This window comes from Nomia melanderi, chromosome 10 (genome assembly GCF_051020985.1).
Source record: "Nomia melanderi isolate GNS246 chromosome 10, iyNomMela1, whole genome shotgun sequence".
In the NCBI taxonomy this organism is placed as follows: domain Eukaryota; kingdom Metazoa; phylum Arthropoda; class Insecta; order Hymenoptera; family Halictidae; genus Nomia; species Nomia melanderi.
Genome location: NC_135008.1, coordinates 3,774,385 through 3,791,484, shown reverse-complemented (window position 1 = coordinate 3,791,484; position 17,100 = coordinate 3,774,385). Strand labels below are relative to the sequence as shown.

Below are 17,100 nucleotides of genomic sequence, written 5' to 3'. Positions count from 1 at the left end.
GGCTTTCTTTAATAACAGGTCTATCCATCTTCCGAAACTCGAAGGAACAAGTTCAGAAGTTTCATTGTCGCGGTTACAGCGCCGGCAAGTAGCGAAACACATGGCGGGGCGGGAGACGCGGCATGAGGGTAGGACTCGTCCGGGGGTGCGCGGGGGATCGATGGGCGAGCCAACGTTAACCGAAGACCGCCTTCTCGTTCTTTCTCCCATTTTCTCCTTTTTCTTGCCTCCTGCCTCCTATCCTTCTCTTCTGCTCTCTGGCCGTCTACCCGCCGCTCCCTCCCCCTCCAACCCTCGTTCTCCCACGCTACACCTGTCGTGCGCGCGGTCCGAACAACCGGAGAGGTGGTAGTAAAGTTCTAGTCGGCGGAGTACGCGTACTCGACACCGCGCCGAGCCTGGAAGCCACGCCAAATCCGTTTATCTCGTTCCTCTCGGCTGCTGACTTTTTCCCCTTTCCCAGACGAAGAATGCCGTCGAATCTCCGGGGGATGATTTCAGCTTTTTCGCACCGGAGGCTGGAAACGGTTGTCATTGATACGAGAACTTATCTCGAAGTTGATGAAAGAAGCTTTATCAAAATCGTCTTAGTACGATTGTACGTTCGTCTCTAATTCCGAGAGTCTAGAGTCGTTTTAAATGATTCGCTAGATTTTCCAAAGTAAAATTCGTTCGACTGTTACATCGAAAGAAATAATAATTTGAACTGCTGAACGTTTTAACATTACCAAGTTTCAGATCAGAAATATTTTAATTTTTAATTCACGATCGACGAATAGCCAGATTTCGAAGTAATTGCGTAAGTAATGTCGCCAGAGTCTCGCTCTCGAACGGAGAGATTCAACGCGGAGATTTATCAGGCCGACCCGACCCGAGACCGCCATATTCGACCAGTTCCGAGTTCCACGAAATGCGATACAGCAATCGAAACACTGGCTCGCGATGTTCCGCGCCGCGATTCCGCGTAAAGAGATGATCGCCGCGTGCAGGAAGATGAAAAACCGTGGACCCCGCCTACGACCTCGGCCGGCTCGACCTCGTTTTCTGCGAAAGAAATCTCCACTCCGGGGCCGAGGGACGCCGGCTCGTTTATCAGGGATCTTGCGGGCGTGCACGCGCACGCCTACCAATCCTCGTGGTGCCACGAGGAACCGCACGAAGAAGAGGGCTCGCTGCCGAACGCGAGGAAGGGGAAAGGTTGCGAGAGGTTGCCTGAAATTTCGCGACCCGGCTGAATTCCCCGGCAAACAGACGAAAAAGTCCGCTGACATCGGGCCTAGATAATTAGAAGTGTCCCGGAATGGGGATCACCAAGGAGCAACGAGATGGTTAATTATACGTACGTAAGTATACGTGGCCACGACATGCACGCCGACCTTTAATCGTCCAGCGAAATTGGATTAGCACCTTCGATTCTCTGGATCGCTAAGGTCGGATTGAGAATTAGCTTAATGACCGGCATGCGTGGAGTCGGAATCCTGCGAGAATTCAAATAGCATCGTGACGCATTCGAGTCTATCGATGTTAGACAGAGATTATGTTTCTGAATGATCAATTCGAATTTAAAATAGATATCGAACGACTAGACTATCTTTGTATTTTCGAACGTTCTATTATTTCGCGAATTTGAAGGATTAAAGAATTATTAATGGTTTCACGTTTGTTCTATAATAGGGTAGAAATTGTACAAAGAGGTGTGAGTGACTTGAAGCACAGGTCAGGCGTATTGATTTCGATAGGTATTTATTTTCATAATGATGAATGTTCTTTATAATCGATCTATAATATCATACATCATAGCATTCCGTTTATACATAATTACAATTGTAAATCTGGTTCGCCCTTAGGAGTGTAATTAGTAGTGGGTTCGTCGTGTGTCGCGAGCTGCCTTAAACGCCGAGGCGGGAGTGTAAAATCAGTTTAGGCTCAGGCGCGTAGAAAAAACGTTCCACCTCCCGTTCTCGTCCCTGTGTTCGTGATTCCTGGCCGTACAAAAAGAAAAAAATCGACGCGCATGCTACGAAAATAAGGTATACAATGTATGTACAACCGAAGAGAAGAATCGACGAGGAAATCGGCGAACGGGTCCGCCGTCCCTTGAACAGTTCCGCTCGACGCGTTCGCGATCGTTTCGACTCTACGAGAAAAGGAAGTCTCCGCGGCAGTGCCCGCTACTGGCCGCTGGTACAAGTGTGTGTCGTGTAGGATCCCTAGGAAACAATAAATAAAATCTATCTATTCTCATTTATCTAGCGCGAGACGACGTCCGTCACTTTGATTTCGTTCAGTGGGTCGATCGGTGCCCGCGTACTCGCTTCGCTCGACGATCAATCGGCTCCGTTCTCATCGCTCTCGCTCCGAAAACAGTTTCAGTGTTCTACTCGTCCGATTCACCTTGCCGCGTTCACAGCGCGTTCGAAAAAAAGGGAACGCTGAAAATCACAGGAACCGGCTGTGTATCTATATTTTGGGCATCATTCAGTGTTGGTACGCCAATGAATCGGGCCGCCATTGTGTCGCGACTCGAGTCGAACTCCTCTGTCCCGACGATCTCGCGATTCGATGTTCTCCGCTTCGATCGGTTCGTTCGGGAATTAAGGATACGACGATCGTGGTCGTTCCGTCGATGAAATACGATGTCGGCCGGAGCTGCGCGAACAAAATGGCGTCCCCCCAAGCGGTGAACGCGCCAACGGCTCTCTCGATCACCTTCTTCCACCCCTCGTCGATGTTTCACCGATCCGCACGGATCGGGGCTCGCCTTTACAAAAACTATCGTATCCCGAGATTCTCGTGTCGCGTCGGTCGCGTCGATAGCTTAATTGATTAGATTACGCGATACATCGAAAGGTACTATGTTTATATATACAGCGGTAGCAATTGGATTACTGATTAAATAGTGGCATATTTACTAAACGTTACGTTATCACAACGATGATAAAATCAGCCGGAAGACCGGAATCGTACGTACGATCTTTCCGATCCTGCTCTCCTCGGCCGCCGCGCCGCCCGCCCGTCGTCGCCCCCTCTTCCTCCTATTAATTACCAGCGACAGGAGAGATTCAGGCGGGTAAACGAGTGCTTTTTACCTTTTCAGTCGACCAGTTTTCTACTCTGCTTCGTGACACGCGGACTGGGAACGGGACGGCAACCACGCGGAACCGCGCGCTCCACGCGACTCGTTCATCGAACCGCGACGAATTCCCCGAGGACTCGCGAATTTGATTTATTTACTTATTGACGATTAATTCGCGCGGCCAAGTGCTCATCGTTACAAGTGGATTCCTTTTAGCATGAATATCCCAGCTATCCGAACAGTCTTGTCTCTACACAGGCTCTATTGCATTGCGTCGCGGACGTTCAACCGAGAAACATCGTCGGAATTCAGGACCAGCGCAGCTGCGGACGATGGGGAATGAATTTTTCGACTCCAGCATCGTTGCTGTCGACTTCCGAATTGACTAGATTGGAGCACCTTAAGTTTCATGAAGATGAACCGGGGAAGTGAGGGGAGGAGAGGACGTAAAGGAGGAAAGGGGAACGCATTTGTACTGAATTTATGCAGACGGAACGAGCCGTCTCGATCGTCCAACGACCCGTTCAACGATCGATCGACTACGCTCCGGCTGTAAAGGAACTCATCGTTGAAGACAACAGGATCGGACGCGATGCGTTTGGAGGGGAAGCCGTGGAAAAGAAATTAATGAAACGAAAATTGAGATTATTCGGTCGGCCGTCCGACTCGGTATAGTAGTTTCTCGATCACTGAACTGCACTGCAGTCGGTTACGCGACCGGAATCGAATCCTCGCGGTGCGGAAGGCGTTACGATCGCGAACCCTGTCAACGTGGTAGCCAGCGGCGCACGCCGCGCGGTGCGTCCCGTCCGATATTGCACGTTTATAGTCGAACCACGGGGTCGATGTTCGGCTGGAGCCGCGACCGCCCTGCCTCCCACCGACCCTCCCTAATCGAGATCATTGGCGATCGGTCTGAATCGTCAGAATTTTGGCATCACAGTAGGGGGTAGTAGTCGCGGCCGCAGAAGGAGATCGGTCACGAACCGCTGGTCGACAGAACCGGTAGATCGCGGTGAGCCTGTGGGTCCCTCGAGTGGGCATCTCTGACGGCCCTGGAGCCGAACACTCGGTCGCAGCCGGGTATCGTACACCTGGCCTCCTCCTTTCGGTCCTCGGAGCCCGGCGGGGACAACGGGGACCCGGGACCGGAAGGGTGCCTGTTGCCCTGCTCCTGGGACATCCTGGTGAGATGGTTCAAGTGCTGATGGGTGAGCCCGTTGAGTCCGGCCAGGTGCGAGGCGAACGAGGACAGGCCCGGGAAGGTGGTGCCCAGGTGGGGCGGCAAGAGGAGAGGATGCGGTAGCGGTATTCTCGCCGCCAGATCGACCGCCGACGGTAGTCCCGGTGTGAGCGGATAGGCGCCGAGCGCGCCGATGCCGGCGTCCGCGTACAATCTCGCGAGGAACTCGTTCCGCAACAGGGGGTTCATCTGGGGATCGTCCAGTCGCGGGGACATGCTAGGCGGCAGGCTCGACGACAACGACGGACTCGACGACGTCGACAACAACTTCCGATGGAGATTCAAGTTCGCCGAGTGTCTGTCCCGCGATCTCTTCGATGGGAACGCCGCGTTACAGCCGTCCACGCTGCACCTGTGCATCAGCTTCAGGTGGACGTTCTGGTAATGCGTCTTCACGCCGAAATGATTCTGGAACACCTTGCCGCAGGCGGTGCAGCGTCGCGGATTCTCCCGGTCCAACGGCACCTCCTGGGTGCTGACAAAGCCGCCGTTCTCGTAACGAGCGTAGGTGATCAGACTATTGTCCATATCCATGGCCGCTGTGGAGGGTGAGGCGCTGGATGAACGAAAGCCACGTGAGGAGTTCTCCATGGTGGTGTCCTGGGGCGTCGTGAGGCTGACGGGGCTGGTAGAGTCGCGGCCAGACCTCGAAGCCGCCCGCTGCATCCCGGTATACTGCATCGCGCGACCCTGCGACAAGGACTCGAGTTGACGCAAAGTGTTGGTCGAGGGGTCGAGGGAGAGGTCGTCGGCCGTCGTCGGACGGCTGTCGACCGAGCTCGGGGCACGGGAGGAATCATCGGGACGCTCACCTTCTTGATTACGCAGCGCGTCGTTCACCTCCTCATCATCATCATCCTCCTCGACCTCCTCCATCGGCTCATCCTCGTCATCATCATCCTCCTCCTGGTTCTCATCCTCCTTCGATTTCTCCTCCGTCGCGGGCTCTTTCTTCACGGACAATCTCGACGGCTCCTCGTCCTTCGTCGTCGTCGCGTTCTCTTCGCATACGCTCTTCAGCCTGTCGCCCGGGTCGCACGGGTCCTTCGTGGTCGTCGCGGCCGGCGCGGAGGGCTGCGCGGCCTCCGCGGCGCGAGCCTCCGGCGTCTCGATGGACGACGTCTTTGGTTCGGGACTAACCATCCGTCTCTTCGGCGACTTCGCGCCGCTTCTCGAGCTCAGATCCCGCGGATCGTCCTGAGGTAGGTGGTCCGCGGTGGCGTCCTGCGCGGTAACCGCGTCGCGACGGGCGCCGCTCATCATCCACGCTCCTCTGTTGCACACTTCCGGCGAGCGGGAGTTGGACTCTTGGTCGTTGAAGCTCAGATTCTTCGGGGAGTTCGGCGAGGTTTTCCGTTCGCCAGCTTCTAGCCGGGACATCGACATGTCCTCCGGCTCGCTCTGAAAGTCGTTCATCGACGTGATGCTCGCGCTGTCGGACAAGCAGCGTTGCTTCACCCTGTCCTCGTCGTTGGAGGAGTCTCCGTCGGTCGACGAGGAGTGCAGTTCGGTCAGAACCGCGCACCGTATCGGATGCTGCGATTTCCTCTTCCGCACACCTCTGCTGTGCAGGGACGTCGAGTTAAGGGAGTGCTGGCTCATGGAGGAGCTCTGCTGGTCGACCGTGCCCATCGAGTCGTTGTCCTCGTTGCTGTCGGGGTTGCTCACGAGATCCTCGTCCGCGACGTCGCCGAAGTACAGCTTCGATCGCTTGGTCAGACTAAAGTCGGCGGGTTGCTCGTCGTCCTCCTCTCCGGGGCGCAACGGTATCCTCGATGGTAGATTACTGGTGTCGTCTTCCGCGACGACCACGATACCGCCGTCGTTGTCGTCGTCGTCGTCGTCGTCGTCCTCACCCTCCGCGACCGCGGTCGACGCTTGAGTCGACGGCGACACGGTGTCCGCTGCGCTACCGCTGGAGAACGATCCTTTCGTCGCGACGGTGGTGCTAGGCGTCTCGGCGGCGGTCGACATCGCCATGAAAGACGTGGTGAGCGCGGTCGTCGAGGAGAGGCTCGCGTTCACGCTCATTCGCTGCTGCAGCGCCTCGTCGTACGGCATCGTCTGGTCCAGGTGTTTCAGGTCCAGGCCGCACAGCGAGGTGGGGGGTCGCAGGTCGGGCGGGGGTGTCAGCAAGGGGAACGAGCCGAACGGTAAGTGTTTCAGTCCCATGGCGGGGACAGGTAAGCCGACTTGCGGCGGCAACACCGACACGTGCGCCATGGACGAACGGCCGTCGTGCGGCGAGATCTTTCGCCGCTGGTGCGGCAAATGCAGCTTGGGATTGGGGTTCGCGCTGTGTCTGTTGCGCGACCGTCTCGAGCTGAACTTCATGTTGCAGCCGAGCACCGTGCACTTGTGCATCTCGCGCAGGTGCACCGCGCTGTAATGGATCTTCAAAGCGCCCTTGTCGCAGAACGTTTTGAAGCAAGTCAGGCATTGCACCCTCTTCTTACCGGTGGTCGGGTTGATGAACGTTGTGCCGAGGTTCGGCGGTATGTTCGTGGACGCGCCCCATTGGCTGCTGGGCCGTTTCCCGGGCGAATGAGGCTTCCTGCCGGGGATACCGGGTGGCCTGCCTAACGGGGCGGCCTGCAGAGGTAACGGGGGATGGTGTCTGTGCTCGGCGGCGTGCTTCGACGCGGCGTCGCGTCTGCTGAGGTTCAGCGCGCTGTCCCAGTTCTCGTCGTCCTTCTCATCCTCCTCGGAGCCGAACTCGCTGCTCTTCTCGCCGCCGCTGTGCACGTCCGACGCCGTGATGCCCGTCACTCCGCCGGAAGTTTTGCTCATATGGGGCGGTGGGAAGTGAGCGGGGAAGCTAGGAGGCAGGGCACCGGAGGACACCGCGACGGACAACGGGTGGCCATAATTGAGCGCGGACGAGGACACGGGCGCGACGGGTGGCATGTGAGGCCTCTGGAGGTGGTTGCCCGTCGAGTGATGGGGCGGACTGTGCGGGCTATGGGTGTTCCTCATCGATTTCCGATTCTGCAGCAGCTGATCGGCAGACGGCGGCGGCGGCAGTGGCGAGAAAGCGGTCAGATCGAGGGTGCCGAGCTTGCGGAAGTCGAACGGCTGCATGCTTTGCAGCCGGTTCAACGGCGACACCGTCAGATGGGACTCTAAGCTCCTAGGCGGCGAGTTCGCGCTGCTCGTCACCCCGGCGTTGCCGCTCGACGAGGAGGAATAGTGTTTCTGCGTGGTCGGCGACATCGAGGGGTGCGAGACTGACGGCGGAGGCGGCGGCGGCGGCGGCGGAGGCAACGGCGGCGGCAATCTCGAGCCTGGCGGCGGCAGCCCGCAATGGAGCAGGTGCAACGGCGGTGGTAGGTGTGCTAGTGGCATCGTCGGCGGCGAAGGTCGTCTGCTTGGTGACATAGCATCCGTCCCCGGCGTTCCGGCGGCCAGCAGCAACTGCTGCACGAACGGACGCGTCTCGGCGAACCTGAGGAACTGCTGCAACACCAGCGGTTCCTCTTCAGGCGAGCAAATGCTCCATCGGTCCAGCACCGGGCCGTTCTGCGAGTCCTGTCGACAGATCACGGAAGTTCGTTAGTTTCGAGTCACGTTCGTCGCGGATCCGAGGGGCCGGAACGAACGACTGTTACGAGGATCGTAGGCGTGAATGCCGGAAAAACTCCGCGACGGGAAAAACGATTGTGTGTCACGGTCGTACGTCGTCGAGGCGTTACATAAATTCCGCGGCGGTTTAATGAATCCTTTCCTGATCGGTCGCGACGGGACTTTTTACCCGAGATCGCGCTCTGTCAATCGACGGTGGAAATTTTGTTCGAAGCTCCTAGCTTTTCTTTGAATCCGGACGCTGCGTTTCATTGGCGCTAGCCTTCGGTGTCGAGCAAACGTCCAGCGATCACTCGACGTCCGAATAAAAACGCTTCCGCTGTTCCACGACCGTGGAAGGCCGCTTACGTAATTCCGTCTTACTTTGTGTGGAACGATTAATAAGAACGGATCAATGAATAATCAAACTAATTTATTCTCTTTAGCAGCGCGCAATTAGTTCTACCTGAGTGGCCGCGCCGGGCACCGAGCCTCTGGCCCGATGACGAGTGAATCGCGAAATAATTAACTGTAAACAGTCAGCGCGGCACGCTTTTTACTTCCATTAGTCAGTGGAGGATGAGCGCGGGGAACGAACGGGAATCTATTTGTTCCACTGAAACGCAGCCAATGATCTTCGGGTGATCACTTTCGTTATTAATACCGCGACAACGATAAGGACACGGGGGTATAGATTTTTCGCCGCGCAATTGAACACGAGCCCCGCTCTCTAATCTTCGGAATCGATTCGACGTTGAACATGGCAGCGTATTATGTTATCTATCGTCGTGGCCAAGTTCGGTGTCGGTCGGTGACGTTGATCGCTCCGCCGCGGCGGGAACTGGTTCGCAAAAGTGTGACGGCAATGAATCGAGCTAAGGCCGTCCCGTGGTCCGGCCGCGCCGGTCGGCCGGGTTTCTCTTTCGCGTTCTTGATTTCGATACACCTGTTCTTTCGCGGCATCGGCATCGAAAGTCAAGAGCACTTCTTAGCGACCGATTAACGGGCCGTGATAATATTTTTCGCCGTTGTTGCCGCGGCGAGCGCCACGGCCGAGGATCGGCCGATTCGCTCGCCGCCGATCGGACTTTCTAATTACTATAATAATAAGCGAACGGAAGTTTCGTAACGTGTTTATCACCGGCGATCGCCGATCCTCGCCAATCGAAAATCATTACCCGGTTAATTAACGACTCGGTCAGATAAGTTCAGCACACTCCACGACTTTTATAAGCTTCTGGTATCGGTCGATGATTCCGCGGACCGACTGTTTCTAACTAAATCGTTTCACAAACTACCTCTAAATTACTGCGCTCGGCCAGCGCGTTCACCGCGAGGCGGTCAGATAAATCTCACGGAATCCTGGTATCCTATCCGATCGAACGGAAACATGGGAAATCGACTATCTTGATAATCCGAGAATTCTTTTAACGAACATTGTCCGATGGTTCGGCGTGTAATTTCTACGGAGGAATTTTATCTTCGATTTCTAGCGATCTGGAAACCGATCGGTGGTCCAGTTCCGAGGGTTTCCGCTCGCGCGTCACGTATCGGGCCTCGGAGTCACGGGTTCCTTCTAAAATCGGGGTGGCCGGCGTATATAGATCGGCCGTAAGCTTGTCTCTCGCGGGCTTGTATATTTACGCATACCGGCGGGCTCGACGTAACGCAGGACGCCCAGCGCCGCGACGCTTTTCGCCCGCGTCCCGTGTATATTTCTTCAAGCACGCACACGCGGCCGCGAACGACATACGGTTAGGCACCCCCTCGCCTCGCCCTCGCGCGCTCGGCCGCGCCGCGGCGTCAACTCACGACCGACGCCACTCCAAATCCGATCGAGCGCCGAAACCGTTGCGTTATTTTTCGCGCCGTGCTGACCGCAGACCCAAAACACGCGACTCTGTAACACGAGACAACCGCCATTTTCTCTTTGTCGCGCGGAACCGAGGCCGGAGAACAACGCCGCGGCCACCCTACGCGATCCGTCACGATTTCCGTTCTACGGTTCACCATAACCGACGAATTATCAACAAATATCCTTTATTCTTCAATTTTCTAACTTTCTTCTACGCTTCTTACCATGGAAATGATAAATTATCGGCAGTTTCTCTAAAATATAGAGAGGATCAGTTCTAAAGCTTGAAGACACGTCGATAGAAAAACAAGTTGTTCCTCTTGAATTGTCTACTCCGATTCTACTTCTTTGGAAACAAGTTACACAGTGGATAAGAAAGTAATTAGTTTCTCCGGAATGTGGAAGAAAGGATCGGTTCCAGGACAAGCGGACGCTAACCCCTCAGAGAAGCAAGTACAACTCAGCTGCAGAGATTTAACACCGTCCCGTCAAGTGTCTCTTCAAAACATTGTTAATCAATTGAGGGGACAGGAGGAGGAAGAGCGGCGGAAACTCTCTAATTCCACAGCTGAACGGCGAAACACGTCGATGCGTTTCTTGCCAGCGCGGAGAGCGACGTTTCTCCAAAATCTTTTGTTCGATCGAACGTGGTTTCCGAGCGAAAACGAAGAGCAGTCGCGGCCAGGGAGGAGGGGGGGATTTCTCGGGTAGCAACGTGTCGCCGTGCGGAGTTGAAAAATGCCGAGCCCTCCTCCCGCGATTTGCAGTTAGGCCCGCTAAATATAATACCGTTCGACGAAGCCTAGCGCCGTGACGCATTTCGAATCCGTCGATCGCGCCGCTATTATTCAACGGAGAAACCCGACGTTCTAATTGCGACACGGCCGATCGCCGCGGACGCACGATAATGAATTACCGAACGGGGGGACTACAGTTATGGTGGGCCCCGCGGGGTTATCCGTTGAAAATTATGGTAATTGCCGTGCAACACGTAGCGTGACACTCCTCCGGGCTGCAATTTCATGGTTTTTATCGCCGTAGCGGGGACCGACGCCGGCCCGGCTGTTATATCACTTTCTATGACCAATGTATTCATCGGCCGACTCGGAATCACGAAAAACGAGCCTTCTCCCGGCCGCGAGAGTCACCGAGCGCGTTGCCGGCTACCGTTCCTACGCGTCCTCGGCTTATCCCCGAGCTGCCGTCGCCTATCTGCCGGCGCAAACCGCTGTCGTTACCGGGATTACGATAAATCTATCATAGTTGGATTTAATAATCGGCAAAAACCGATTAACTATGTAATAAATTCGATTATACGCGCGTGTATTACGGCGTAGACCGGTCCGAGTTCTTTTTAATCACGGTTTAATTATGCCCGCGCGAGCCCGGATGGCCGCGAAACGGCGCGGTTAATAGGTTAAAGGTAAAAGTCCTAATAAAAATGAAGTTCCAAGATCCTGGCAACCCGGCGTGGAGTCCGTAAACGTCGTTCACCACTAAGAAACCGGGAGACGACGAGCAAAAACGTCCCGTTCCCTCGACCCTCCACTTTCACCTTTAAACGCTTAACACGAGAAAAAAGGGCGAACGTTTTCTCGGTTTCCGCGTGTCCGAAAAGACAAGTGGCTACAGTGTTTTTTCTCCCTTTCTCTCTCTCTCTCTCTCTCTCTCTCTCTCTCTCTATGTTCCTCGTACTAGATCATTCTCGCACGGATTTTCCTCCCCAGGTTAGGAGATCGTTCCCCCCGTAGGAATGGCGGAACAAGCGTCGATTCGCGGGCGTGCGTGACAAGGGGATCCGCGCGGTGAAAAGCTGTTCTACGAACCGACTAAACTGTTCGTCGTTACGTGAAAGGAACGGCAGGACCTAAACGGTCGTGTCTGAGAACGCTAGCCGCCGCCGCCGCGTGCGCAACCGTGAGACTCGAATTTTTATAGTTCCGCACGCGAACAGGTCCAACGGTTGCCATTTAAGTCCGGGGATGATCGTCTTCTGCCCGGAAGTTACGTTCCATCGTTATTCCGCGTCTAGTTCGTACGCAACAACGTCGTTCGAGGAGACAATTAGCTAACGGGCAATTTGCGAATTTCAAAACGATCACCGGACAATCATCTTATCACTCCATCCTTATATTTACTTACTCGTCATTATTCAGTCGGAATAATCCCCCGTCATTCGACTTCAATTGACATCTCTCGCGTCTTAATTTCAATTGGAATTTCAAACTTCAAACTGATATCCTACCGTGCGCGCTGAAATTAGACGGTTACACGGAGGCCGGGAATCACTTGGGCAACACCCCTAATTGCTGTAATCCGAAGATTCCTCTGTCACTTAATTTCGCAGATCCGATCGGCCCCGCGTTCGCGAATAATGTATCGCTTAGAGGGGAACGACGTTCGTGTTGCATCGTTCGCGCGGGGGGAAAAAAAAGGAGCGAAGTCGTTGGAAAATGAGCAGTCGTGAGGCGTTCAACTGGATCGCGCGGGCTCGCTCCGAGGCAATTGGTAATGATCGAACTCGCGAGGCTCACACGAATTTCCGTGGGGCCACCGGTAACAGTCGAATTAGCGAAATCGCGCGTACGTGAGAGCGACCATTAAACCGTTGATACCATGTAATCGGTAGTATCTTTCTGCACGGCAGAATGTCTCTTTTTGCGCTTCCTCCGCTTCCTCCGGGCGGTCAATTTCTTGCCCCCTCCCTCCCCCCGCCGTCCACCCAACAGGGCTCCGCTCTTCGCCGTGGCCTAATGTCCTTTAAATTGGTCGATGAACTCCGGCCGTACTCGCGTTTCGGTCGGCTTTACCTTTGAATTTCATTAGTTTAAACGACCGGCCGGTGTCGTAAACGTTTAACCAACGAAACAGCCGAGGCACGGTGATTACCGGAATCCGCGGTCGCAGCGGGCAATTAATTTATCACCAGCTGTAATGGGGCATTTATCGTCGCGCTGTCTCGTTTGTCGCGAGTTATGGTCGTATCATCTTTCCGCGATCGCGAAACACACCGAAAATAGCGAACGGTCCGCGTGAACCGAGCATTGTTACAATTTTCCATCGGCACGTTCAGCGGGGAGCACGCGCGTCAGTTAATTCAACGATAGATCACGATGACGTTGACAAGGTTCGAATGTAAAGGCGAAAAAGTGAGCGCGCTCGCGCTCGCGCTCGGTTGAACCGATATTGCCGACGAGTCGACGACGCCACTGTCAGTGAAGGCATTCATGCGCCATTTACTGTCTCTTAAATCGCCTCGGGTGCGGTTGCTTCTTGTGTATTTTATGCTGTGGTCGTCGCGCGTTCGAACTCTTCTTCCGGGACGTTCTTGCGAGGCGAGGACTGACGGCGGGAGAAAAGCGGAAAAAAGGGAGGCAATTTGATTTGAAATTAGTTGCGGAGACCACGGCCGCCGTCTTTGCACGCGCGGATACTTTTCCGTCTCTAATAAGCGTGGCGCGGTCACGGAAGAATTAATAATCGCGCCGGACACGGGAACGATCCACGGGAAAATAAAAACAATCCGCGTTAACCTCGATAGCTCGGCGTACCCCGGGGGACTCGGTATCGGGGCATTAGCATAACGTCCGCGTCCCGGGAAAGAGGTACCGTTTTTCGCTTTAACTTTTCCAATTAGATTTTCATAAAGTACCATTTCCCGGTGATAAATCAATCAGCCGGCTGACGCGAATCGCGGATCGGCCCCGAGCCGCTTCCCCTTCTGTCCTTCTCTTTCTGCGAATTAACTCCTCGCTCGCTTCCTTTCCGTTGCCGATCGCGCCGCGTAAACAAAAGAAAGGAAACGCCTGACTAGGAAGCCTGCTAATTTAAACAAAAAAATAAATCATACCCCGCGCTAACGCGGCCGCGCGCGCGCTCGCTCGCCGGTGAGAATCGGAACGATGTGAATCCGCGTTTAACCCGTTCCAAGTGGTTTCTGCCTGACCCACGCTCCTTCTCACGGAAAAATCAGCCAGGCTAATGAAATTGTCGAACAATCACCATTATGCCGGATAACCGGGGAGCGCGTCACCTCCCGAGAAATCGTAACGAGCGCAATTACGAATCGATTCTTCCACGAGTACGAGCCACCGATTCTCTTCCATTCTTTCGTCGATCCTATCGAGAGACCGGTGATTCCTCTATGCAAACGATTTGTCTGTGCCCGTTCGATACCTTGCAGGGCGCGCGGGTTACTTCCTCGGCGGTAATTAAAATGTTCCGATGCCGGGGCACTTAATAAACCCACGCGGCGGGGCAAGAAAGTAATAAAACCGAGAATGAGCGCGAGGAAACGATACGGTTACATTACACGTCATTAGGGGAATTCATTTTTCAGCTGGAAAATGGGTTCCCGGGAGCATGGGAATACATTGTGCCGCACCGGCGAGGCGTCACTGACTTCGTTGCGCAATGCGTAATCGCGCGGGTACACCGACAACTGCCATGCCCGAGTTTCATTTCGTTTGATGCCTCCGTTCCCGTAGAGATCGCGACTGCGAAACTGTTACAGTCCTCTGCGACGATCATCTACTGCATTCTTTTCATTTCCATCGACCCTGCTTGCAATTTCTCAAACTTACTTCTTTCCGCACTTCACTTTGTAAAATCAGTATCACAATTTTAAGAGAAAAGAACATATATATTTACTATAAATATTAAAAATAGAATTACCATCGAATCAAATTGAAAGATTTGAAATATTTCTGAAGAAAACATGTTGTTACACAAGTTCAGATATCGGACCATGTCTTAAACTGTCCAACTTCCGAACGAACAGACGTTTCAAAGGTTAAAATTAAGAGGAATAATCAGAGAGAGAAAAATGGGAAGAATAAGCAACCGATTGGCGCGAATTACAAAATCGCTTTCGATCGAGAGACCGAGCGACGCTTTCTGGATGTCGGAGCGAGCACGCGTCGCGCGGTGCCGTCGATGCGAGTGAACGGTCCGTTGGTTCCAGTGGCTGGTGCCATCTGTCGGCTTGATCGCGAACCAGCCGTGCCGTGGCTGGGGCTTTTCCCTTCGAAAGGAGAGACAGCGATCGCGACGGCAATGCCATCCGTGACTGGACACCGCATATGATTTCACGGCCGGTGCTCGGCGTCTTATTCGTGTGTAGAAATCGTGAAGATCTTGCGTGGATATCGGCCTCTAAATTGGATTGCAGCTACCTGCAGTCTCTCCCTCTCTCTCTCTCTGTCTCTCTTTCTCTCCCCACCCGCGTCCCAACCCTACGTGTCCGTTACTGCGTTTCTCTGTCTTGCGTAGAATTCATTTGTCCTCCCCCATCTTTCTTCTTCGTAAGAAGCTGATGCCAATCTCTCGTTATTCTCCTTTATAAATAATCACGGACAATTCCAGTCCGATTCTAACTCTAGACTTTGGAAGTTTCCACCGGCGACCGCGATGCGTGCAAAATAAGACGCGAGAATGATTTATTCGAGAGGAATCTTATCCGATAGTCTCTCCTCTCGGAGACTTCGATGCGCGACGCTGTCGCTCCAATTGTCCTGATGCGATGAAGACGTGGTATCTCGGAATGATTACAGTATTTGTATCGGTAAACGGACGATAAGCGAGCTACCATTCAACGAGGAATCTTCCGTGAACATTTAATAAACGTGGAAAAGCATATGTTTCGAGCCACCCTCGTTCTCGGCTCGACGTCCGCGTTCGTAAGACCGAGGGATCCCTAAGAAAACGGATCTCTTAAAAGTCGGCGTATCTCGTACGTGAAATTTTATACGCATTATCCCGGTAATTTCGAGTCGACCGATGGACAACGAGGAGGCCCGGTTTCAATCAGTTACAGGCACGGCGAGCACCGTGATTACGCGTGGACGACATCAAACACTGGCATTACGCATTAGTGTACGTGTAACAAAGAGGGAAAAACGAGCAGGGTGAAAAAACAGAAGAAATCGTTGACAGCGTTATCGATCCGCGAGATCGGCCACCGAATCGGTCGCGATTCCTCCACGCTCGATCGTTAATACCTGTTGGTCCTGTTTGTTCCCGCGCGACGTTCGGGAACCGAGAACGCCGGCGTAAAAGCGGGACAACGAGAACGCCGAACCGGCCATTAACGATGAGTATCGGTCCCCGTCGAATTTTTCTCGTCGTGCGACTCGCAGGGACTCGCCCGCGATCACCGCGAGGCAGCGCGCAGACGCGGCCTGCCTCGGCGACCGTTCCCGACGTACGAAAGATGAACAATGTGACTTTGATCGGCCCGTTCCGTACGTTTAACGCTGCCATTATCGCGGACTAATAATAATACCGCGTCGCCGCGGGCGACTCGCCACGAAACCGTCCCCTGGAACCTACCCGCCGCCGCGAGACTTCCTTTACCAGACCGAGCCGATTTACATACGAAACGTGTTTTTCGCCGGACTCGCCGCGCGCCGGAGGGCGTGGCGATTTTCGGCAGGCGCCGGGGACAACGCGACAACGATATATACCGCTACCTCGGCTCCATCGACGTCCGCCAATAAACCGACGGAAATTATTCCTGCGAGTCCCCGGTGAAATATTCGAGTGACCGTTTACGAGCGATCTTTAATACCCGCGGAACACATTTCCAGCGATTTCGGGAATTTCGGTGGGTTCGCCGTCGACGTCGCGTATTCCTAACGATCGCGGTGTTACGTTTCATACGAGTAAAAGGGGATTAATAATACGGACGTTGTTTACGTTAGACTATATACTCGCGAACGCGATAACGATTATTCATTTCATTTCCCCATCTATTTCGTTTGGACGTCGAACTTCTGAAATTGAAGATTTAATAACCGACGATTCGGCTCGGTTCGTACCGGTGCTCGTAACGCAGCAGAATTCTTAGCGTGGCGAAAGAAATTCTTTTTCGCTGATAATTTCTATATGTCGGCCTACGAAGATTTATATCTGCATAAACAACCGCAGGCTAGTCGTAACGTATCTGCCTACTATATAATAACGCGCGTTGCGATGACAATATGGCCGCCATCGGCGTCATCGATTCCCGGCTACCTATATATGAAATTATTGTTGCATTCCCCGATACGCGGAGAGAGAAAAAGAAACGGGTATTCGTGGAATTCTGTTTGCGCGGCGCGCCGAATGGAAACCCGAGATCCCGCGGCAGCGGTTTGGATGACACTCTGAAATGGAATCTTTGGTTCTCTGTTACCTCGACAATGGTACTTGAATACTCGAGTGGTAGTTACTCGTACGGAAAGCTGTTCGGCGCTCGGATATTTAGACGACGTCCGAGGAATGTTTGGACACCAGTCGCTCACCGGTAAAGCTGGGTTTGGATGATATTTCCAAACGGAATCCCCGACTCCCCCGTTAACTCGCGCGATCCCGCAACGAATCGCC

The 17,100-nt window shown here is 54.0% G+C and overlaps 1 protein-coding gene across 2 annotated transcripts in view; it reads right to left on the bottom strand.

Moving 5' to 3' along the window:
* Positions 1-1,732: 1,732 nt before the first annotated feature.
* Positions 1,733-17,100, bottom strand: part of LOC116434688 (uncharacterized) — a 262,733-nt gene continuing 247,365 nt past the window's right edge. The window contains exons 5-6 of one of the 2 annotated variants that reach the window (XM_076371328.1): positions 5,132-7,847; positions 4,690-5,009 (exon numbers count right to left, since the gene is read on the bottom strand). In XM_076371328.1, coding sequence (XP_076227443.1) covers positions 4,837-5,009; positions 5,132-7,847 — 2,889 coding nt within the window. In that variant the 3' untranslated portion in view covers positions 4,690-4,836. Of the gene's footprint in view, positions 7,848-17,100 lie in introns of both variants that reach the window. The other variant, XM_076371327.1, reaches the window with a different exon arrangement.